Below are 25425 nucleotides of genomic sequence, written 5' to 3' on the forward strand. Positions count from 1 at the left end.
CGCAACCTACACGCTGCTCGTAGCTCAAGCGCTGCTCGCAGCCCGCGTTGCTCGCAGCCATGGGCGCGCTGGGCCTGGCCTTACGCTGGGACTTGCGTTTCTGGCAATATTTCCGTTTCTGGCAATATTTCAGATTCCGGCAATATTTCCATTTCCGATAATATTTTCCGATACGTACCATGTTTCCGTTTCCGGCAACATCTACGGCTTGGATAATATTTATATTTTCGATACGATCCATATTTCCGCTTCCGGTAATATCATCGTTTCTGGAGTATGCATAATTTGCCTTTTGACGATTTCAGCTCCCACTGCAACCGAGATCCGTCGATTCCGAATATCCATAAATGGAGTATTTAATTCTATTAAATACTTGATCCGTTCACGTACTATTTGTGTGACCCTACGGGTTCAGTCAAGAGTAAGCTGTGGATTAATATTATTAATTCCACTTGAACTGAAGCGGCCTCTAGCTATGCATACAGTTCACTTGATCTCACTGAATTATTAACTTGTATAAATAACACTGAACCGCACTTATTAGACTTAGCATTAAATGCATACTTGGAACAAGGGCATTATTTCCTTCAATATTAATGTTTAAAGAAGCATGTTGGGATACGTGAAAAAAGAAATGATGCATCTATTGCGAAACGAAGGAAGTAAGAGCTAGTAGCTTTCCAATTAATCATCTTTAACAAGTACATAATGTAACATCATCATTTAACTTTCCAATTTCCACGAAGACAAAGGTGGAGTATCTAAAGTCTTCCAAGTGGCAATTTCAGCTACATATCGATCACCCTTTTCACTATCCTCAGAGGCAATGGATTCTAGCTCAGACATATCATGAGGGGTTAGCTTCACAGACAAGGCACCAATGTTCTGAGTGAGGTTGTCGATCTTAGTGGTTCCGGGGATTGGACACACATCGTCTCCCTGATGATGGACCAAAGCTAGTGCTAGTTGTGCAGGAGTACATCCTTTTTTGGCCGCAATATTAGTAATTCGCTCAAATATGTGTTTGTTATGCTCAAGATTTGCTGCCTGAAATCTTGGAAATAACTGCCAAGGGTTGGATATATATACAAATATAAGCAAATCAATATAATATGGAGTAAATTAAGCTCAATACAATGCTAAACATGACGTTAATATTGGATCGATAAGAATGCAAAAGCACGGTATATGTAATTCTTACACATAAATGAGGAGAATGAATTTTGAATAACTTGAAACGATTAAAAAAATGAAAGAGATGTACTTCCTCTGTTCCGGAAATATCGCACCATTTTTTTTACGCTATTCCCACTACGACTTTGGCATTTTTTTTGATTCGTACGTAATAAAATTGTAGTCATGTTAGGGTGATGTAAGATTCATATCGATACATATTTTCTAAATATTAATTTTTTATAATTTTTACTTGCTCACGGTTTGAAATATTAAGAGTCAAAGTAACGTGTTAGGTGAGTAAAAGTCAACCATGATGAGATATTTCCGGAAATGAGAAAGTATTAATTTTAAAATGAGAAAACCGTAAAGTGACCGTGTTTCCAATACAATTACATACTCACTCCGTTTTTTTTTTTGCATCACTTGTATGGACACACAATTTTAGGTGACCCATGCAGGAATAGTATTAAATGGTGCAAGTGAGAATTCTTTATTGTAAAAGTGCAAGTGGAGTGAATAAAAAAGAATAATAATTAAGAAGTGAGGACCGAGCTTTTCGAGGGGGTGGGGGCACGTGTTCATATTTTATTATTTAAATAAGACTATAGATTTTGAGAAAATATAAAGAAAAAAGAAGTATGGGTCAAAGGTTTGGAGATATGCAATTAGATAAAAACACTCAATTATAGTAAATGATGCGATTTAAAAAACGGAAAGAGTGCTTCAATCCGTTAAATAACAGTAAAACTTTCATAATGTAGTAATTGGTAAAGTCATATATTTCACGCATTAATACCTGCAGCCGAGCGTCCTCCTTAGTGAGGTTCTCCACCATCTTAGCGCCTGAAGAAAGAAAGCCGCTACCAAGAGGAATGTATGACACAATTCCAATCCCAAGTTCCCTGTGGTAATGTAAGGACATAGTTGCTTAGAACAAATTTGAAAGACGTTACTAATTCCGTTTCAAAATGATATTTACACTTTTCGTTTTAGTCCGCTTCGTAATGTTCTTTACACTTTGTTTTATTCTATTTTTGGACATGAAAATTTACTACCTTAACCTTCTTAATTACCCCACAATACTTACAATTTTTCATTCACTTTATCTTACTTTATTCATTTTTTTTCTTACACCCACCCACCCTTTTACACATTTATATTGCTTTATCCAAATTTTATTATATTCAACCAACTTTTCTACTTTTGTCTTAACATTTGTGCAAATAGTACGTAACTGTAAACATTTTTATGAAATGGAGGTATATATTAGATTACGTAAATATATTAATTAGAATATTTTGTAATCTTGTAATTTACGTTAGCAAATATTATTGTAAATTACAAAATTATTCACGGAAATAATTCTTTCATTATATATAAGGAAACATGAAAATTATTAAGTTTCACCTGCAGGTAGGAATGATTTGTTCCTCCACATCTCTAGTCCATAACGACCATTCCAACTGAACTGCTGTTATTGGGTGGACTGCATGCGCTCTGATGAGCGGTATTTATGTCTCTCTAAGCTTAGGATTTTATAGAATTTTATTATGCTTTTTGGTAGTTTTATATAGTTTTTGTTACATTTTTATGCCTTTATACCATCTTTGCATTTTTCAGGAAAATATTGGAGAATGATGGGAAATAAATGGAAAAATACTCGAATCAGGCCCGTGCGATCGCACGGGAAATAAGTGTGTTCGCACGGGTCAGCAGACTTGGTCTTGAAGTCATGCTAGCCGTGCGATCGAGTTCAAGAAATGTGTGCTCGCACAAAATTGCAAAAACGATGCAGGAACTTTCAAGAACTTCGTGCGCTCGCACCAGTTTCCAACCCGCTCGCACAGTTTGTTCGTGTGTTCGCACATAATTTTCGTGCGAGCACATGAGGATTTTGGGATGTTTGCCTATCTCAAGGCCGTGCGCTCACACGGAATTGGAGCCCGTTCGCACGGTGCGAAGAAGAGAAGTCGTCGCTGAGCACGATCGCACAGATCTGCGACCCGTTCGCACCTGGGTCTTCGCGGTCGGATCGCTGCGCGGGCTGGCATTTCCGAGTTTAAAATTTCTATTTCTAAGGGTCGTATAAATGGATTTTTCGTTTTATTATTGAACAATTAATTCCAGAATTAGATTTTCATCAAATTTAGAAAGGTTTCTTAGTCTTCAAACTTGGGTTTTAGGAGAGAAAAAGCTCCATTGGAGAAGCATCAATTTGTAATCTCTCTCAGCTCTTTGACTTCTCTTTCAATTAAATTCAATTTTCTTTATGCTTTCATATTCTTCTTGAAGTTTTGATTTCTTAATTGCTTTGATGATAACTTTTGATTGATTCTTAATTCTCCTTAATTGCAATTGAATTTCTAGTTTCTTGATTACTTGCTTATAATCTTTCAATTCCATGACTACTAGCTTTGAATTCTTGAATTTCTTAGTTACAAGCATGAGTAGTGAGTAGATTCTAGTTAGGGATAGGGGAGAATCTAGGGCTAAATTGGGGGAAATTGAAGGATGAATGTTGATTGTTGATGTGATTAAATTTGAGTTGATGATAGGATTTCCATGACTAATTAATTAGTAGTTGCAAATGCTAGCTGATTAGGATTGATTGGAATGCATTGTTTAGGTTTGGCAAGACATTGTGAACCTCTTTGATGCAAGTGAATAATAGGTCTTATATGCAAGTGGTCTAGTTTTGGGATTATGCGAAAGCTTTTCCATTGATTAGATGCTTCGCGTGTTCCATCCGAGAGGTGGCGAACACGTCATTAGTTTCTATTCCCCTAAGCATCAAGTCTTTGCATCATGATTATTTGATGCCTTTGTCCTTCCCCAAATTCCCCAAGCCTATCCCCGATTCCCTAGCACTCCCCTTATTTGGCTTAATTCGTTTGAAAGCTTAGTTCCTAGCAATTAGTTCAATTCAATCAATTCAATCTCGGTCTAAGCTCGCTTAACCTCTAAACTCAATTCGCCATTTCTTTGGGACGATCCTTATCTTGCCGCTATAGTCAATATAGCCGGAAGTTTAGGTGTTTTATAAATATTGTTTGATTAGGTGGTATTCGTATAACGACGCGAAAATCGCTCTATCAAAATGGCGCCGTTGCCGGGGAACGGTCGTTGTTATTGAGTTTTGTTGAGACTAGTTTACCTATTAAAAAATACAAAAAAACATTTCATTCTTGTTTTGCTTTCTTTTCCCTTTGCAATACTCACGTGTTCTTTGAGTTTGTATGCTAGATAGGGGCCGATCACGTCAAAGGTCTCTCCACCCTCTCGACCTTGAGTTGGATAGAACGTTACGGAGATTAAGGCGCGTCCGAACCCGCTCGTCAAGCTACAACCGATTTGAGTCCTTTAGTGAAGGCGTGGAACGAGAAGAAAGTGAGCAAACCTTTGAGACCATGGCGCTCCCGGTAAAAAATTTGGGTATACCGGGAGCCTTTGAGGCAACATGTGGGATCCAAGCACCCACAACCAATGCAAATAACTTCGAAATCAAGCCCGCTTTAATCAACTTGGTTCAAAGCCATTCGTTTTGCGGAAAGAGCAACGAGTCACCGCACGAGCACCTAAAATAGTTTGAGCATTATTGTGATACAATCAAACACAATGGTGTGACTTCGGATTATGTGCGATTGACGCTATTCCATTTCTCTCTCCTAAGACGTGCTAGAGATTGGCTTGACAAGGAGGTCAAGCCAAATTAACTTTGGACTTGGAATGAAGTGACAAGCGCAATTTTGATCAAGTTCTATCTCATGGCAAGACGGCGGAGTATCGTCACAAAATTCAATCATTTGAGCAAAAGAGGGATGAGTCGCTTTTTGAAGCATGGGACCGATACAAAGAATACCAAAGGGAGTGCCCTCACCATGGGATCCCTAAGTGGTTGCTACTCCAAAGCTTCTATTTGGGGTTGAGCCCGACCTCCAAGACGAGTCTAGATGCGGGGGCGGGTGGTCCCACAATGAACAAAACCGAAGATCAAATAGAAGAAATAATAGAGGATGTAGTCCAAAATTACCAAGCTTGGCACGTTGGTACAAGAAACTATGATAGCAAAGGTAGGAGTGATGATGGTAAAGGGTCGGTGTATGCTATGGAGCAAGCACCGATTATTGAGAAGCTTAGCTCGAGATTGGAAAAGCTAGAGAGCACTCCAAGTCAACCCCCATCACCATCAACAATTCCATCGCCTTCGGCTACTCTTCTCACTAAGGGGAAGAGCAAGGTGAGTTCCTATGACACTATGCCTCCGGGCGCATCCTTTTGTGATAATTGTCAAGACTATGGTCATGTCCCTAATGCTTGTCCTTTGTTGCATAATGTGTCTTATGTGGATTATGGCCCTTCTTATGAAGGTGATTTTTATTTGGAATATGCCCATGCTATGAATGAGAGGCCTAGATATGATAACCTCAATAATTAAAACTTTTCTAGGCAAGCACCTAGAGGGCCCCCTATGCATGGATCCTACCAAGGCTTTGGCCAAGGAGGTGGGTATGATAGTCAAGGCCGAGGTGGCTATAGGGCACAAGGCTATCAAGGCCAAGCACCCTATGGTCAATCTCATGGTCTTGGCAATCAAACCCAATAAAATCAAGGTAGTTATAATCCTAACCATCAAGGTGGAGGGGGTTATAACTATTCTTATGGGCAATTTAGGGATGCCTCTAGTGGGGGTTATCCGTTGAACTCGGGAGGTCAATATGGTGTTTCTCAATTTCCACCTCCCGGAATCAATGGACTAAGGACCTATGTCAACCAATTCCAACAAAATCCTAGTGGTTATGGCAATGCTCCTCCACCGCTCCCGCCTCTCAAGTCTAACCTTTAGGCTCTCACGGGGGCGCAAGCCAAGAAAAATGTTGAGTTTGAGGATGGATTTAAGCAATCCAACACTCACTTGAAAATGATTGAAACTCAATTAGCACAACTTTCTAGCACCATCAAAGAACAACAAGTGCATACTAGTCTCCCACCCCAAGGTCAAGCTCCTAAGCAAATGTATTCAGTCGTGACTAGGAGTGGGATGATCCTAGATGATGGTGCTAAGTTTGTTGATGCTCCTTGCTCTAAGGGTGAGGAATCTAAGGGAAATGAGTCTACGGACTGTGATATGGCGGAAGAGAAGTCTCATGTCGAAGACGTGAGAGATGGTGTTGAGCCGACGGAGGCTACTCTCCCTCTTCCTCCTCCCCCATATCCTCAAAGAATTGCTGGAAAAAAAATTAGATGATCAATTCCATAAGTTTTGGGACACAATTAGTAAGCTATATGTGTCATTGTCTTTCACCGAGGCGCTTAAGCAAATGCGAACTATTCTCGGTTCATGAGAGACATTTTGAGCGGCAAAAGGACTTGTGGCACCAATGAAACCGTACACCTAACGGAGCATTGTAGTGCCTTGATTTCGAGCCCGTTCCCCCCAAAGCTCAAGGATCTCGGGAGCTTCTCGATTCCTTGTAGCATCCAAGAGCTAAAATTTGACAACGCTCTATGTGACTTGGGGGCGAGCGTAAGTATTTTGCCGTACAAAACTTATGAGAAACTAAGTCTTGGAGATCTCACCCCTACCCCTATGTCTTTGCAATTAGCCGACCGCTCGGTTATGTTCCCCTTAGGTAGGGTTGATGATGTTCCCCTTGTGATAGGGAAGTTGACTTTCCTTGTGGACTTCATTGTCTTGGACATCGATGAGGACGCCCATACCCCTATCATCTTAGGGAGGCCATTCTTGGCTACGGCGGGTGCTCTCATTGATGTTCAAGGTGGCCTTATCACTTTGAAAGCGGGAGACGCCAAGGCTAGTTTCAAGCTTGCTATTGATGATCAATGTTGTTCTAAAATGAGAAATTGCATGAAGATTGACACTATTGCTTGTGTTAAGCACCATTACTCTTGTGCTAATTCTCCTAACAAATCTTGTGCTTCTAAGTGTGATGTTAAGATTAATAGGAAATTCAAGACGAAGAAGGTGCATGAGCGCTCTTTGGTGTTAGGTGACTCCTTTGACGACGTCACCACCGTTCCCGAAACATTCGGGATGGATCTTGATGATGTGGGAGCACACACTCCGGCAATCAATGGTAAGAAATCCATGAGCAAGAAATCCAAGAAAGGCGACCCTAAGCCTAAGAAGAATTGGTTTGGTCCCCATTCCATGAGTTGCGGTTTTGGTAAGTTGTGATGACCCCGAGATGGTTGTGTTTGACCCCCCATGAAAATGGGGGGATTCATCAAGATAATGACGTTAAACGAGCGCTTCCGGGAGGCACCCCACGGGTTTTGTGCATATTTTTGTGTGATTCTTTGGCGTGGGTTCACATTTTCCACCTTTTCCTAGCTCGTTGATCTTTTGGTGAGTTTGTTTGGTTTTCCGGTTCTTTGAGGGACTTGCTCCCACGACATCTCCGGTAATATCCTTCTATCTCACTTGCATTCTTTGGGACGGGCATCTTTCATATGGGGAATTTGGTTGGATGGTTAGTTGTGCCCCTCCTAGTTTTGTTTTAGGCCTTGGGGACATGGCCTAATTCAAGCTTGGGGGGAGTTTTGTTGTGTGGTTGCAAATTGTGTTGCTCATATCTTTGAAATCATGCTTTGTGTGCACATGTATATATTAGTTTCTTTGATTTTAGTTTGATTTTAGTTTCTTTTGTTTTCTTTTGTTTCCTTTTGTTTTCCTTTTGTTTTGATTTCTTCTTTTCTTCCATTTTCTTTCCTTTTTCTTTGTTTTCCTTTCCTTTTGTCAAGGCAAGTTTTTCTAGGTTTCTTAGGCATTATTCTTGATTTGGGCATAATAAAAATGGAACTTGTAGGCTAGAATGCTTTTATTCCTAATTGGTAGACGTTTGCACGGTTTTCAATATCTTGGGTCGAATATAGGATTTAGGTGTTAAGAAAGTTGGTTAGAACTTTGGGTAGCATGAGTATTGAACCCTTGGTTTGTGGTAAGACGGTGTCGATCTCTCCAGTGACTTGAAACCGGAGAGGGTAGTATTTGCTCCCATTGGTGAGGATCACGTTCACATTAGCCCAAACACATTGTATACATATATTGAGTGGCATGGATCCTTGGCATTGACTTTCTTATCTCCTGGATTTGACTTTTTCCTTCCCGAGACCGCGACCAAACTACTTTAGGGGACGATAGAGGCATTTCTTTCGGTGACTATTTTTCTTTTTAGTTTATGACTTTTTTTATTTTTTATTTTTTTTATTTTTCTCATATATTTTTGTTTGCATTAGCCTCCTTGCTAGCCATTTGAGCCTTTCCCCTTCATTTCTTATAAGCACATTACAAGCCTAATAGCCTTTGTTTTATTTTCACCCTTAGAAGTGATAGTGAAGCTTTGAGTTATGATGCTTGGTGGTTTTGAATGATTATGCAAAGTTGAGGAATGATTGATATTGGTATGAATGGAGAAGTTTGGGAAGTATGTATTATATAGTGAATAAATAAGCAAAAGAAAAAAGAGAAAGGAAAGTTTGGAAAAAAGCCAAAAATAGAGAAAAACAAGGCAATGAGAAAAGTTTCAATTGAAACACAAAAAAAAGAGAGAAAATCAAATCAAGAAAAGTTCAAAAAGATTTTTAGTTTAGTTTTGTTGTTAAATAAGCTTGGGGGTACCCCAAATAAGTGGTATGAGTTTGTTTTGGTTAAATTTTCTTGAGTTGAGTTCATTCGTTGCGCTTCACTTTAGGTTTGAGCACCAATTACCAAATTTGTTCCACACCTTACCCCTAGCCTAACGATACACCCTAAAAAGTCCTCTTGACCCTTTTGAGTTGAGTCTTTGTCGGTGGAGGGAGGATTTGGTCAAATTTATGGAAAGAGATTGTCATGCTAAGATGTCGGGTAACCTTCTCTTCTCCCTTGCTGTTCTTGTTTTCCGGCACCTTCGCGACGTCATGAGAAACTATTCTTAATGGTGGATGGGATCTAGAGATTTGACGTGGTATGCTCGGTTGAAGGGGAATTGATAAGTGCGAACCCTTAGTTCTCTTTGCTTGGCATTTGAATCCTTCACTCGACTTAGGACATTGGTTAGCATGCATTTGTTTATTTGGTTAGTAATATTAGCATTCTTTTGTGCTCGTTCCATAATAAAGGCCCTTTTCTTGAATTTTGTAGTTTCATTTTTCTTTCTTTTCTATTTTCTTTTCCTTTCTTTCTTTCTTTTTCTTTTCTTTCTTTTTCTTTTCTTCCTTTTTATTGGTTTGTTTTTTTTCTTTTTCCTTTTTTGTCTTGCCTTGGTTGTGTTTTTGGAAGAGTTATGGGTGATTCTCTTTGGAAACCCTTGCGAGATCCCACTCACCCTCATGAGCGATTGTGGGGTTTAAAGAGCTTGTTGCATGTGCTTAAATGCAACCATGATTCCTACGAAAGTGAGTTAGGTTTTTTATTCTTGTAGTTTTCGTTTTTGTAGTTTTTAGAGTCTAAATAATGTGCTCATTCTTCCCTATTCTCATGCTTAGTTTGCTAGGGACTAGCAAACGTCTAGCTTCGGGGAGTTTGACGAGCGGCATTTATGTCGCTCTAAGCTTAGGATTTTATAGAATTTTATTATGCTTTTTGGTAGTTTTATATAGCTTTTGTTACATTTTTATGCCCTTATACCATCTTTGCATTTTTCAGTAAAATATTGGAGAATGATCGGAAATAAATGGAAAAATACTCGAATCAGGCCCGTGCGATCGCACGGGAAATATGTGTGTTTGCACGGGTCAGCAGACTTGGTCTTGCAGTCATGCTAGCCGTGCGATCGAGTTCAAGAAATGTGTGTTCGCACAAAATCGCAAAAACGATGCAGGAACTTTCAAGAACTTCGTGCGCTCGCACATTTTGTTCGTTTGTTCGCACAGAATTTTCGTGCGAGCACATGAGGATTTTGGGATGTTTGCCTATATCAAGGTCGTGCGCTCGCACGGAATTGGAGCCCGTTCGCACGGTGCGAAGAAGAGAAGTCATCGCTGAGCAAGATCGCACAGATCTGCGACCCGTTCGCACAGATCTGCGACCCGTTCGCACAGGTGCGATCGCACCTGGGTCTCCGCGGTCGCATCGCTGCGCGGGCTGGCATTTCCGAGTTAAAAATTTCTATTTCTAAGGGTCGTATAAATAGATTTTTTGTTTTATTATTGAACAAATAATTCCCGAATTAGATTTTCATCAAATTTAGAAAGGTTTCTTAATCTTCAAGCTTGGGTTTTAGGAGAGAAAAAGCTCTATTGGAGAAGCTTCAATTTGTAATCTCTCTCAACTCTTTGACTTCTCTTGCAATTTAATTCATTTTTCTTTATGCTTTCATATTCTTCTTGAAGTTTTGATTTCTTAATTGCTTTGATGATAACTTTTGATTGATTCTTAATTCTCCTTAATTGCAATTGAATTTCTAGTTTCTTGATTCCTTGCTTATAATCTTTCAATTCCATGACTACTAGCTTTGAATTCTTGAATTTCTTGGTTACAAGCATGAGTAGTGAGTAGATTCTAGTTAGGGATAGGGGAGAATCTAGGGCTAATTGGGGGAAATTGAAGGATGAATGTTGATTGTTGATGTGATTAAATTGAAGTTGATGATAGGATTTCCATGACTAATTAATTAGTAGTTGCAAATGCTAGCTGATTAGAATTGATTGGAATGCATTGTTTAGGTTTGGCAAGACATTGTGAACCTCTTTGTTGCAAGTGAATAGTAGGTCTTATATGCAAGTGGTCTAGTTTTAGGATTATGCGAAAGCTTTTCCATTGATTAGATGCTTCGCGTGTTCCATCCGAGAGGTGGCGAACACGTCATTAGTTTCTATTCCCCTAAGCATCAAGTCTCTGCATCATGATTATTTGATTCCTTTGTCCTTCCCCAAATTCCCCTAGCCTATCCCCGATTCCCTAGCGCTTCCTTATTTGGCTTAATTCGTTTGATAGCTTAGTTTCCTAGCAATTAGTTCAATTCAATCAATTCAATATTGGTCTAAGCTAGCTTAACCTCTAAACTCAATTCGCTGTTTCTTTGGGACGATCCCTATCTTGCCGCTATAGTCAATATAGTCGGTAGTTTAGGTGTTTTATAAATATTGTTTGATTAGGTGGTATTCGTATAACGACGCGAAAATCACTCTATCACGCTCTTCTGATAGTCGAACCAGATGCCTCTGACAAACCTATGTACTTTATTTTACCCTCTTCAACTAATTTCTTTAGTTCTCCCATCTGAAATTACATCTCAACAAAATATAGGAAAAATATAATTATTTCGAGTATAAGCAAGGCTGTATAAGATAATAAGAGCTAGATAAACGGGTCTTGTCTTAAAACTTTCTTCAAATGTCATGTCAACATTCTATTGATATTTAATATTTAAATTGTTGTTAAACTCTTTAAGATTCAATCAAATTTAGTTTTTCACCCCTCAAATTCAAGGTGGTAAAAAACAAGTTAAAAAAAATTTAGGTGGTAAAATACAAGTGTTTAATTTTTAGAAGGTAAAAAACAAATTTTCAATTTTTTTAGGTGGTAAAAAACAATTTATCCCAAATTCATTTAAGACTTGTAAATTTACGTATAATATTATTTTATCATTTAATTCAACACACACACACCAAGTCTTAAGTCGAACCTTAATTTTTCAAGACTCAATTTAATACTTTGTTAAGACTCATCCTCTTCAATACTACAACTCTCTTTACCTGATCTTAAGACTAATGAGTCATACGCCACGTCAACATAATTCAAATTTTAAGACTTGTGGCTGATCGATCATACTCTAAAAGCCGTTTATAAAACACACATTCAATATATGAACAATGTTTTATCTCAGCTCGTGTTTGTGCTCCCAATTGGATACCAATTGGGCCACTAAGTCCAAATCCCAATGGCTCCACACAACAACATCATACCCACTTCTATTCAACATGGCTGATCAGCCACCAACAAAGGCCCAAGGCCCACTAGTAATAAATGACCTATGAGCATTTATTACACAAACACTATAAATAGGCTGCCAAGGCTCACATCTCAAGGTACGTCCAATTTACCGCCTTAAGACTACTCTCTAGAGAACTTCTCTCTAGAATCCGAACATCGTTCTTACTTAGGCATCGGAGGAGCTTTCCTCGGAAACACCCCCGAGGCTAGTAACCTTGTTATGTGCAGGTGAATTCGGAAACAACTCATTCAAGCTAGCAAGATCTTCAACACAATCAAAAGGGCCTTCATTCGAAGCCCATTGTTTCAACACCGGAACAATTTGGCGCTGTCTGTGGGGAAGAACACTTCAAAGCCTTGAAAACATCAACCATCTTTTCTCTAAAAATGGATAACAACAATGTCAATAACAATGATGATGACATGATAGTCCGCACAGATTCAGAATCTGAAGCGAAGGTGCAACCACGGTCGGTGGCGAGGTCACAGCCAAGCAGGGCGACGACCGCCACGACCGCAAGACCCCCAGTTCCATCCCGGGAAGAGCTCAACGCAGCCATGACCATCATGCAAAACTTCCTCTTTAACGAGAAGGAGCAATGATTGGCAAATGACCGTAGAGAGGCAAGGAGAACTAGGCGACGGCTGAACATGCTGCCCAATGAAGAGGTTCCCATACCCGAACGAGAACTTCCTTCCATGATCGGAACTCATCTAACATCGAGGTGGATAGAAAGCACATGGGATACTCAAAAAAGGGCTCAGCAGTAGCCAGATTGGTTCGCAAGGCCAACGCCTACTCCATCAGCCCTCCAAAGCAAAACAACTGTCCCAGAAGCTCAGATCCGAAGCTCGGTGCTCAGCCGGTTGAGACCATCGGTTCACTCAAGGCTAGGTGAGTCAAGTAGATCCGGCGAACGACCCGAGGTCAGTAGCCGATCGGCGAGAAGGAGAGACAGGAGGAGTGACCGAACCCCTAGCCCCCGACGCACACCCGAGCGTTCTAACAACAGAACCTCGGCAAGTGGAGGTATCTGAGCGAGGCTAGGGAAGAAAATCATGACCCCAACGTCCTCCCCATTAACAGAAGAGCTAGTCATGGAGGAGATCCCAAAGGTTAGGTTGTCGGCGCACCTAACGTATAACGGAACCACGGATCCGAGGGACCATGTCATCTCTTACGAGCAGCAAATGTTCCTAAGTCCCTACTACGAAGCTTGTTGGTGCAAGTACTTTCCAACCATTCTAACTGGAGTGGCGGGAGAATGGTTCAGATCGCTGCCGAAGGAATCGATAAGCAGTTGAAAGAAATTGAAGAAAAGATTCAGCGTACAGTTCGTGAGCAATAATCGCCCCGAACGAACTACCGCATAACTGACCTCCATCCAGCAAGAAAGAGACGAGAGTCTACGAGACTTCATGGCCAGATTCATGAAAGTATCAACCAACATATCAAATCTGCAGCTGGACGTGGCAATCTTCGCTTTGAAGCACGCGCTCCAGGAGGGGAAGTTCCGTAATAAACTGTCAATGAAAAACCCTTCCAAAATAGCCGACGTGCTCTAAATGGCAGATGCGTTCATCAGAACCGAGGAGTTCGACAAAGCCGCTGCAAGATTGAAAGGATCTTCTGATCCGAGGGAGATAAAAACAAATCAGAGCAAGCCCGAGGGCAGCTCAAGAAACGGGAAAGAGAAGGTGGATGGAAGAGATGCAAGCCCGAAGAAAGATGGGAGAAAGGATGATCTTCAACCCAAGTACACAAACTACACCCCACTCACTCTACCCCGGAAAGAAATCTTCAGCCTCCACAGGTACGACGATAAGTGGAAGCTACCAGGGAAGCTCAGGTCCAACCCAAATCGGAGAAACAAGAACAAGTGGTGCGAGTTCCATGACGACTTCGTCCACCATACCAAAGAGTGCAACTCGCTGAGAGATAACATCGAGGACCTCGTCCGCCGAGACTACCTCAAACAGTACTTGTTAGACCGAAGGGAGGAAAAAGAAAAAGCCGCAAGCGGCAAGCCGCAAGGGCAGACCCAGAAAAGGATCTACGAGGCCAATGGGCAAAAGAAGAACGACATCCTGGTGGTGTTCGGAGCGCAGAGGTCTGGCCACGCCAGTAAAAAACACCTGAGAGATCTCTCCAACCGAGTGAACTTCAGCACCGTAGGAGAGAGTCAGCCCCATCCTCCGAACATGACTTTTACGGTCGATGACTGCCTCGGAATCCAGTATAAACATGATGATCCCTTGGTAATCTCCATGGATCTCAACAACCACAATGTACACAGAGTGCTAGTTGACAGAGGAAGTGCCGTCAACATCATCTTCAGAAACTTCTTTGAGCAGCTGATCCTCGAGGAATCCGAGGAATCCCTAACAAAAGTCAGCTATCCCCTGATCGGGTTCAACGGATCCGCAGCGATTCCCCAAGGAAAGATCACCCTACCTGTCATGATTGGCGAATGTCAAGCAGCAAGAACCCTCCGAGACAAATTCCTGGTGATGGATTGCGATTCAGTATACAATGTTATCATGGGACGAACCATGATTCACAAGATGCAAGCAATCCCATCCACGTACCATCAAATGATGATATATGTCTCGGAAGCATGCTTCGCCGAGCTAGTTAGGAGTGACCAAGAGGTCGCAAGGAGAACTTGCCACAACGCCATCCGAAAGCAAAGGCTAGGGGGCGGTTCTGAGGATGAAGAAAGCAAGAGAAATCCCTCGAGATAGGAGAGCGAGGCAAAGAAGAGAAAGGAAGGCACGAGCAGTCTGGTGAAACCCGCAGAGGTTGATGCTCGGCCCGAAACCCTCTCTCCCGAGCCAGACCAAGAAATGGAGGATATCTTCCTCGAAGATGATTCAGACCGGAGTGTCCGAATAGGCAAAGGCCTGAGCTCGGGACTCCGAATCGATTTGATCCAACTGCTCAGGGATCACAAAGATATTTATGCGTGGTCGGCGGCCGACATGCCAGGGATAGACCCGAAAATGATATGCCACAAACTGGATGTCAATGCCGAAGCCTGGCCAATCAAGCAGAAGAAGAGGAATTACTCCTCGGAGAAAAATAAAGCTATCGCCGAAGAGGTAAAAAAGCTACAAGAAGCGGGATTCATCGAGCCATGCATGTATCCCAAGTGGTTGGCCAATGTGGTGATGGTCAAGAAAAAAAATGGCTCGTGGCGCATGTGCGTAGATTTCACAGATCTGAACCGAACCTGCCCCAAAGAATACTATCCCCTGCAGAGGATAGACCAATTAGTGGATTCCACAAGTGGCCACGCATTGCTCAGCTTCATGGACGCCTTTTCAGGGTACCATCAAGTATTCATGCACCCCGACGACAAGGCGAAGATAACATTCATTACGAGTGCAGGAGTGTTCAACTACAAAATGATGCCCTTCGGCTTGAAAAATGTCGGCGCTACCTACCAGAGGCTAGTTGATCACATCTTCGAAAGGGAAGGAACGTCGAGGTTTATGTGGATGATTCCATTGTAAAGAGCATCAAGGAGGAAGACCATGTCAAAGACTTGGCTGAGACCTTCGGAAATCTAAGGAAGTACAACATGAAACTGAACCCGAAGAAGTGTGTCTTTACAGTGAAGTCAGGAAAGTTCCTCGGATTCATGGTGAGCGAAAGAGGAATCGACGCGAACCTGGACAAAGTCCAAGCAGCATTGGATCTGCCCGAACCGAGGACAAAGAGAGACGTGCAGAGGCTAACCGGCAGGTTAGCCGCATTGTCAAGGTTCATATCGAAGTCCTCGGACAAAGGAGCTCCTTTCTTCAAAGCTCTAAAACCAAAGACCCTCCCCGAAGGAGAAGAAGAACCCATCAAGAAAAATGGCGTCCCAAGGAAGGTGGACCCCGAGCTGATATGGGAGCAAGAGCAAAAAGATGCGTTCCAACAGCTCAGGGCTCACCTGGCCCAACTGCCGACACTGGCCAGGCCGAAAGAGGGGGAAACCCTATACTTATATGTCGCAGTTAGCCCCGGGACCGTGAGCGCAGTACTCCTTCGGGAAGAAGAGAAGAAGCAACAGCCAATCTACTTCACCAGCCGAACGCTAACAGGTGCCGAAACTCGGTACCCACTCATCGAAAAAGTAGCATATGCAGTGGTAGTAGCTGCAAGAAAGCTAAGACCATACTTCGAATCTCATCAGATCGTAGTATTAACCGACCAATCGCTCGAAAAAGTACTTGACAAAATAGAGAGGTCGGGAAGATTGGCTGCGTGGGCTTTCGAGCTATCAGAGTTCGGCATCAAGTACCAGCCGAGGACGGCCATCAAGGCACAAGGACTCGCTGACTTCTTGGCCGAATGCTCATACCAAGAGGTATTGGATGACACAAAGAGCACTTGGGAGGTCTTCACTGATGGATCTTCCACAGTAAACGGCTCGGGAGCCGGAGTGGTACTGATTCCCCCAACAGGGAAAAGCATAGAGTATACCCTTAAGTTTGGCTTCAAAGTAACTAACAACGAGGCCGAATATGAGGCTGCAATCGCAGGGATATAGCTTTGTTTATCCCTGGAAGCCGAACATGCTTGTCTCAAGACTGATTCACAGCTTGTAGCCAACCAGATCCGAGGGGAGTATGAGGCCAAATGGCCCAGCATGACAGCTTACCTAGCAAAAATTAAATCCTTAACGTCAAAGTTAAGATCCTTCGAAGTCATCCTCATTCCCCGATGACAGAATACACAAGCTGACGCGCTGTCAAAACTCGCAAGCTCAACGCTCATCGACCTAAACAGGTCGGTCCATGTGGAAGTTCACCAAGAAAGGAGCATTAATTTGCCGCAGTATGCAATTTACGTACCGAGCCGAGCAGGATGGACGCAGTAATATCATACAAGGAGAGGGGAGAACTTCCTGAAGATAAGCTACAAGCGAGAAAGATGAAAAGATTCAACAGATGGTTCATCATTGATGGCAACGGAGAACTCATGAGGAAATCATTCTCTGCCCCAACCGATGCTGACTACATCCTAAGGGAAATCCACCTCGGCATATGTGGAAATCACATCGGAGGCAGGGCATTGGCACACAAGGCTCTTCGGGCCGGATATTGGTGGCCCACCATGGTTTCCGAAGCAAAACAGATGACGAGGAAGTGTGAAAAATGCTAGAAATTCGCACCGGCTATCCACCAACCAGCTCAAACCTTACAATCAACGCTTTATCCCTTACCATTCGCACAATGGGGGTTGGACTTCATCGGTCCCTTCCCCTCGGCTATGAACCAGAAGGAGTGGTTGATTATAAGAGTCGAATATTTCAGCAAGTAGATCAAGGCCGAAGAAGTTTCTTCCATCACTGAACCACAAGTCCGCAAATTCATCTTGCAGAACATCATCACAAGGTTCGGCATACCGAGGCTGATGGTCTTCGACCATGGAAAACAATTTGACAACACACCACTGCAAAAGTGGTGCAAGCAGTTCGGTATCCACCTAGCTAGCTTACTCAGCAGTTTTCCACCCTCAAAGCAACGGTCAAGCCGAAGCCGCAAACAAACTCATCCTCAACGCACTCAAGAAGAGAGTTGAAGACGAAAAGAGCAAATGGCTGGAAGAGCTTCCTGGAACACTCTGCTATACGGTTCCGAGGCTGTCATCCCTGTAGAGATCGGAACAGAAAGCTTGAGGATCCAGGCATACAACAAGTATGATGGAGTCCATGGAGAAAGCAACGACCAACTCCTGTCCGAAGCTCTTGATCTACTAGATGATGCCCGGAATGAAGCCCGAACTCTCAACGCTGCCTACTTACAAAGGGTCAGCAAACATTACAACCGAAGAGTCAACGCCAAGCCTCTGAAGGTTGGCGACCTAGCACTTAGAAACGCTGCCGCGATTCAGAAAGGAAGGATCCATGGGAAACTCTCAACCACCTGGGAAGGACCATACATCATCCACTCTGAAAAGAGGGCTGGCACTTTTATGCTTAAACAGTTAGATGGAACAATCTTGAAGAACCATTGGAATGTCGATGTTCTCAAGAAATACTTTGTATGATCTTACTCTATCTGTAATCCAAGTAAGTTGTTTAATGAGAAGAGGAAAGCCCCTGGCACCATGTGTTTCATTAAACTTATCTCTCTATTTTACTTCATTGTCTTTCTATTTTATATGCATGCAGCATCGGATCTGATCAATCCGAAGCTAATAATTAATCTGAGTTAACAATTCCTTGGACAAAGATTTAAGAAATAGCTAACTTAAGATAACCTACGTCCTGCGGTATCGTCCAAAATCCCCGGATTTGCGATACCTCGGAAAACTCTGTTCAACAATCGCTCGAATCAAGTTATAAAGGCTTCGGCTCAGATCCACGGATCGTCGAAGTCATAACTAAGAGTCCGACTAACGGTTTCTTGCCCAAGTTTCCGAACCACAAGAAACCGGAAGAACAATTCGAACCTTTTAGCAGATCGACGGATCCGAAGAGCTCGAAAATAAAATGAGTCTCTTCGCAGATCTATGGATTTGAAGCGCTCGAAAATAAAATGAGTCTCTTAGCAGATATACAGATTTAAAGAGCTCAGAAACAAAATGAGTCTCTTAGCAGATCTACGGATTTAAGGAACTCTAAAAATAAAATGAGTCTCTTAGCAGATCTACGGATCTGAAGAACTCAAAAACGAAGGCAAGCTCCGAGCTTGGCTAAGCAAACTCTCGGAGTCAAGGAAGCTCAGTAAAGTTGAAAGCTTTGAAACCCCAAGAAATCCATACCCATCATGGGTAGCGGGTAGGTAGTGGATTTTAGGTCATACCCGCTCCATACCCGCCTGCCCCGCCCCGCCCGGCCTCATACCCGCCCCGCATCCTACCCGGCCGCCCCGCCTTCTACCCCATTCTATAGTTTTTTTTACAAATTTTAGTATTATATTAGCCCAAATTTATATAGGCCCATTTACTGATTTAGATAAAACCCTAATCCCCCCCCCCAAAAAAAAAACCTAGCCATTTAGTCACTCATTTACTCATTTAAAAAAAAAACCCTAATCGCCTCCCTCATTTCCTCTCTTCACTTTTCAATTTTCATTGATAATCTCAAATGCAGACTTTTAGTAACTGATATTTGAAAACCCTAGTCAGTAGTTGTCGTCAGCGAGCCTCCCTCTCTGCTACTCTCTCCTTCTCATTCTGTCCCCGGTGAGCCGCACCGTCCTCCGTCCTCCGTCGAGCCGGCGAGCCGCAGTTCATACCTCAAAGTGAGTTTTACAATTCGTTTATCTTTATTTACTTTTATTTACTTCTATTCGTTAGTTTTAAGTGCACTTTCATATTTACAATAGAGTCAATAGTTTTGATTGCTGTTGTATGTTTCTATTGTGTTCGAAAATCTATTATGTACAAAAATCTGAAATTATGTATGCAAGCAATGGGCGTTTGATTGGTGTTGTATGTTCCATTTTATTATGCCTAATCATTTAAATAAGTATTTAAAAAGTTGGATGTTTGGTTTGTTCTGTTTTTTGTTTGATACTTAATTTTTGATTAAGATTGTTGTTGTATTGTTTCTCAATGTTTTATATTTCCTCGATAATTGATTTGTTTTTGTGTTCATTTTAGTGGGTTTATTCGTTTGTTATGATGCAATATATCTTACTCAATGTTTGGGCTCCCAATTGATTCTCTATTGGGCCACTAAGTCCAAAGCCCAATGGCTCTAAACAAACAGCATCAAACCCACCAATGGTTAGTCAGCCATCCATCAAGGCCCAAGGCCCAATAGCAATAAATGACCTATGGGCATTTATTGTGCAAACACTATAAATAGGCCGCCAAGGCTCACACCTCAAGGTACGTCCAATTTATCGCCTTAAGACTACTCTTCTAGAGAACTTCTCTCTAGAATCCGAGCATCATTCTTACTTAGGCATCGGAGGGGCTTTCCTCGGAAACACCCCCGAGGCTAGTGACTTTGCTCTTGTGCAGGTGAATTCGGACTCCACTCATTCAAACAAGCAAGATCTTCAACACATACAAAAGGGCCTTCATTCGAAGCCCATTGTTTCCATCTTTACAACACCGGAACAATTTGGCGCCGTCTGTGGGGAAGAACACTTCAAAGCCTTTGAAAGACATCAATCACCTCTTTCCGCGAAAATGGTGAACGATGTTGTTAACAACAAAGACGACGATATGATGGTGCGGTCAGATTCAGAATCTGACCAAGAGGGGCACCCTCAATCGATGGCGAGGTCACAGCCAAGCAGAGCTACGACCGCCACAAATGCAGGACCTCCGATTCCAACTAGGGAAGAGCTCACTGCGGCCATGACCATCATGCAAAACTTCCTCTTCAATGAGAAGCAGCAAGGGCTGGCAAATGACCGCAGAGAAGAGAGGAGGACCAGGCGAAGGCTGAACGAGCCACCCAGTGTGGAAGTGTCCAGACCCGAACGAGAACTCCTTCCCTTGACAGGTACACACTTGACGTCGAGGTGGATGGAAAGCACGTGGGACACCCAAAAAAGGGCACAACAGCAACCAGATTGGTTTGCGAGACCATCGCCTACTCCAACAGCTCTCCAAAGCGAATCAACTACCCGTAACACTCGGATCCGAAGCTCGGTGCTCAGCAGGTTGAGACCCTCGGTCCATTCAAGGTTAAGACCTTCGATCCATACGAGACTCGGGGTAGGTGAGTCGAGCAGGTCTGGCGAACGACCCGAGATCAGTAGCCGAGAAAGAAGAAGAGACAGGAGGCATGATCGAACCCCTAGCCCCCATCGTACGCCCGAGCGTTCTAATCACAGAACCTCGGCAAACGAAGGCATCAGGGCTAGACTCGGGAAAAGAATCATGACTCCTACGTCATCCCCTTTCTCGGACGAGCTGATCATGGAAGAAATACCGAAAGTAAGACTGCCAGCGCACCTAACCTACAGCGGAATCACAGATCCGAGGGATCATGTCATCTCATACGAACAGCAAATGTTCTTGAGTCCCTACTCCGAAGCATGTTGGTGTAAATACTTCCCAACCACGCTAACCGGAGTGGCGGGAGAGTGGTTTAGATCGCTGCCGAAGGGATCGATCAAGAGCTGGAAAAAGCTGAAAAAGAGATTCTGCACACAGTTCGTGAGCAACAATCGCCCCGAGCGAACCACAGCAGAACTGACCTCAATCCAACAAGAAAGAGACGAAAGTCTGAGAGAATTCATGGCCAGATTCATGAAAGAATCAACAAACATACCAAACTTGCAGCCAGACGTGGCCATCTTCGCCTTGAAGCACGCGCTCCAGGAAGGGAAGTTCCGTGACGAACTCTCAATGAAGAACCCCTCCAAAATAGCTGACGTGCTCCAAATGGCCGATGCGTTCATCAGAACCGAAGAGTTCAACAAGGCCGCTGCAAAATTGAAGGGATCGTCAGATCCGAGAGACACAAAGAATAACCAGAGCAGGCCCGAGGGCGGCTCAAGGAAAGGGAAAGAGAAAGTAGGAGCTAGAGAGATGAGCCCGAAGAAAGACGGGAGAAGGGGTGAACTTCAACCCAAATACACCAACTACACTCCACTAACTCTGCCCCGAAAAGAGATATTTAGCCTCAACAGAAATGATGAAAAGTGGAAACTACCGGGGAAGCTCAAGTCCAACCCAGCTCGGAGAAACAAGAACAAGTGGTGCGAGTTCCATGATGACTTCGGTCACCATACCGAAGAGTGCAACTCGCTGAAAGATAACATTGAAGACCTCGTTCGCCGAGGCTACCTGAAACAGTACTTGTTAGACCGAAGGGAGGAAAAAGAAAAGGCCGCAAGCGGCAAACAACACGAGCAACCCCAGAAAAGGGTCTACGAAGCAACAGGGCACAAGAAAAATGACATCCTAGTGGTGTTCGGGGGACAGAAGTCTGGCCAGGCCAGCAAAAAACACCTAAGAGCCCTCTCCCATCGGGTCAACTTCAGCGCGGTTGGAGACAACCAACCACACCCCCCGAACATGACCTTCACTGCTGATGATTGCTTCGGAGTCCAGTACAAACATGACGATCCTTTGGTCATTTCCATGGACCTCAACAATCACAACGTACATCGAGTGTTAGTCGACGGAGGAAGTGCCGTCAACATCATCTTCAGAAACTGCTTCGAGCAGCTGATCCTCGAAGAACCAGAGGAAGCACTGACGAAAGTCAGTTATCCTCTGATCGGATTCAACGGATCCGCAGCTATCCCTCGAGGAAAGATCACCCTGCCAGTCACAGTGGGCGAAGGCCAGGCAGCAAAAACCCTTCGGGACGAATTCTTGGTGATGGACTGCGACTCCGTATACAACGTAATCATGGGGAGAACCATGATTCACAAGATGCAAGCAGTCCCCTCCACATACCACCAGCTGATGATATACGTCTCGGATGCAGGATTCGCCGAACGAATCAGAGGTGATCAAGAAGTGGCGAGAAGAACCTGCCACACTGCTGTCCGAAAGCCCAAACTAGGGGACGGCCCCGAGGAGGAAAAAGGAGCTACGGGAGAGGAAAGCGAGGCAAAAAGGAGAAGAGAAAGCACGAGCAGCTTGTCTCCCGCGGAAGTTGATGCTCGCCCCGAAACCCTATCCCCCGAACCGGATCAAGAAATGGAGGATATCTTCCTCGAAGATGATTCAGACAGGAGCGTCCGAATAGGCAAGGGCCTAAGCTCGGGGCTCCGAATCGATTTGATCCGATTACTCAGGGATCATAAAGACATCTTTGCATGGTCAGCAGCAGATATGCCAGGGATAAATCCGAAGCTGATTTGTCACAAGCTGGATGTCAACGCTGAAGCTCGGCCAATCAAGCAAAAAAAGAGAAATTACTCCTCGGAGAAAAACAAAGCCATCGCCGAGGAGGTTAAAAAGTTGCAAGAGGCCGGATTCATCGAACCATGCATGTATCCGAAGTGGCTGGCCAACGTGGTGATGGTCAAGAAAGCGAACGGCTCATGGCGAATGTGCGTAGATTTCACAGATCTGAACCGAGCCTGCCCCAAAGACTGCTATCCCCTGCCAAGGATAGATCAACTGGTTGACTCCACCAGCGGCCATGCACTGCTCAGCTTCATGGATGCCTTTTCAGGCTACCACCAAGTATTCATGCACCCCGATGACAGGGCAAAGACAGCGTTCATCACAAGCGCAGGAGTGTTCAACTACAAAATGATGCCTTTCGGCTTGAAAAATGCCGGAGCCACCTACCAGAGGTTAGTTGACCACGTCTTCGCCGACCAGAAAGGGAGGAATGTGGAGGTCTACGTGGATGACTCCATCGTAAAAAGCATCAAGGAGGAAGACCATGTCAAAGACTTGGCAGAGACCTTCGGAAATCTGAGAAAATACAGCATGAAGCTGAACCCAAAAAAAATGCGTCTTCGGGGTGAAGTCAGGGAAGTTCCTCGGATTCATGGTGAGCGAAAGAGGAATTGATGCGAACCCAGACAAAGTCCAAGCGGCATTGGATTTACCCGAGCCGAAGACCAAGAGAGATGTGCAGAGGCTAACCGGCAGGTTAGCCGCACTAACAAGGTTCATATCAAAAGCCTCGGACAAGGGAGCTCCCTTCTTCAAGGCACTGAAACCAAAGAACCTCCCCGGAGGAGAAGCAGAACCAGTCAAGAAAAAGGGGGTCCCGAGGAAAGTGGATCCCGAACTGATATGGGAACAGGAGCAAAAAGAAGCTTTCCAGCAACTCAGAGCCCACCTAGCTCAACTGCCGACACTGGCCAGACCAAAGGAGGGGGAAACCCTGTACCTATATGTCGCAGTTAGCCCTGGAACCGTCAGCGCAGTGCTTCTTCGGGAAGAAGAAAAGAAGCAACAGCCAATCTACTTCACCAGCCGAACACTCACAGGGGCCGAAACTCGGTACCCGCTCATCGAGAAAGTTGCATATGCAGTGGTGGTAGCTGCACGAAAACTGAGGCCATACTTCGACTCCCACCAGATCACAGTGCTAACTGACCAACCGCTCGAAAAAGTACTCGACAAAATAGAGAGGTCAGGAAGATTGGCTGCCTGGGCCTTCGAACTATCAGAGTTCGGCATCAAATATCAGCCGAGGACAGCAATCAAAGCACAAGCATTGGCAGACTTCTTGGCCGAGTGCTCATACCAGGAAATGTTGGATGATACGAAAAGCACTTGGGAGGTCTTCACTGACGGATCTTCCACAATAAACGGCTCAGGGGCAGGAGTTGTATTGATCCCCCCGACGGGGAAAAGCATAGAGTATGCATTGAAGTTCGGCTTCAAAGCAACCAACAACGAGGCCGAATACGAGGCCGCAATCGCAGGGATAGAGCTTTGTTTATCCCTGGAGGCCGAACATGTTCGCCTCAAAACTGATTCCCAGCTTGTAGCCAACCAGATCCGAGGGGAGTATGAGGCCAAATGGCCCAGCATGACAGCCTATTTAGCAAAAATTAAATCCTTAACGTCAAAGTTAAGATCCTTTGAAGTCACCCTCATTCCCCGAGGACAGAACACGCAAGCAGACGCACTGTCAAAACTCGCAAGCTCAACACTCATCGACCTAAACAGGTCGGTCCACGTGGAAGTTCACCAAGAGAGAAGCATCGACTTGCTACCCACCACAGTATGCAGCTTACGTACCGAACCTAGCTGGATGGACGCAGTAGTTGCATACAAAGAAAGGGGAGAACTCCCCGAAGATAAGCTGCAAGCGAGAAAACTGAAAAGATTCAACAGATGGTTCATCATCAGCGCCGAAGGAGAGCTCATGAGGAAATCATTCTCTGCTCCGCTGTTAAAATGTGTGGGTCCAACAGACGCTGACTACATCCTAAGGGAAATCCACCTCGGGATATGCGGAAACCACATTGGAGGTAGGACGTTAGCACATAAAGCCCTTCGGGCTGGGTACTGGTGGCCCACTATGGTTTCCGAGGCAAAGCAGATGGCAAGGAAATGCGAGAAATGCCAAAAGTTCGCACCAGCCATCCATCAACCAGCTCAAACCCTACAATCAACACTGTATCCCTTACCATTCGCACAGTGGGGGTTAGACATCATTGGTCCCTTCCCCTCAGCAACGAACCAGAAGAAGTGGTTGATTGTAGGAGTCGACTATTTTAGCAAATGGATCGAAGCCGAAGCTGTCTCCTCCATCACCGAACCTCAGGTCCGCAAGTTCATATGGCAGAACATCATCACAAGGTTCGGCATACCAAGACTGATGGTCTTCGACCACGGGAAACAGTTCGACAACACCCCGTTGCAAAAGTGGTGCAAACAGTTCGGCATACACCTAGCATACTCGGCAGTCTGTCACCCACAA

The 25425-nt window shown here is 43.9% G+C and overlaps 2 protein-coding genes and 1 non-coding gene across 3 annotated transcripts; 1 reads left to right on the top strand and 2 right to left on the bottom strand.

Annotated features, from left to right (window-relative positions):
* Positions 1–723: 723 nt before the first annotated feature.
* Positions 724–11398, bottom strand: LOC110804040 (probable aldo-keto reductase 3). Its single transcript, XM_056834590.1, has 4 exons — positions 11313–11398; positions 2584–2673; positions 1973–2078; positions 724–1065 (listed from the first exon to the last, which is right to left on the bottom strand). Exons 1-4 carry the CDS (start codon positions 11396–11398, stop codon positions 724–726), a joined length of 624 nt encoding a protein of 207 aa, XP_056690568.1.
* On the bottom strand, positions 4959–5061 carry LOC130466565 (small nucleolar RNA R71). The gene has a single exon (XR_008926766.1). It is a non-coding gene; the product is annotated as a small nucleolar RNA R71 (small nucleolar RNA).
* A 1101-nt stretch (positions 11399–12499) lies between the features above and the next one.
* Positions 12500–14857, top strand: LOC130462833 (uncharacterized). Its single transcript, XM_056831768.1, has 2 exons — positions 12500–12571; positions 14468–14857. The coding sequence occupies exons 1-2, from the start codon at positions 12500–12502 to the stop codon at positions 14855–14857; spliced, it is 462 nt and encodes a 153-aa protein (XP_056687746.1).
* The last annotated feature ends 10568 nt before the right edge of the window (positions 14858–25425 follow it).

The sequence above is a fragment of the Spinacia oleracea genome, chromosome 1 (genome assembly GCF_020520425.1).
Source record: "Spinacia oleracea cultivar Varoflay chromosome 1, BTI_SOV_V1, whole genome shotgun sequence".
Classification (NCBI taxonomy): domain Eukaryota; kingdom Viridiplantae; phylum Streptophyta; class Magnoliopsida; order Caryophyllales; family Amaranthaceae; genus Spinacia; species Spinacia oleracea.

Bases quoted from the DNA above. Each gene is read 5' to 3' on its own strand.
- LOC110804040 (XM_056834590.1), bottom strand. From the start codon at position 11,398: ATGGGAGAACTAAAGAAATTAGTTGAAGAGGGTAAAATAAAGTACATA. The intron at 2,079-2,583 runs GTGAAACTTAAT...ACATTACCACAG, and splicing joins CAAATCATTCCTACCTGCAG to GGAACTTGGGATTGGAATTG. The intron at 1,066-1,972 runs GTATTAATGCGT...AACCCTTGGCAG, and splicing joins AGGAGGACGCTCGGCTGCAG to TTATTTCCAAGATTTCAGGC.
- LOC130462833 (XM_056831768.1), top strand. From the start codon at position 12,500: ATGGATAACAACAATGTCAATAACAATGATGATGACATGATAGTCCGC. The intron at 12,572-14,467 runs GTGCAACCACGG...TTCTTTGAGCAG, and splicing joins ATTCAGAATCTGAAGCGAAG to CTGATCCTCGAGGAATCCGA.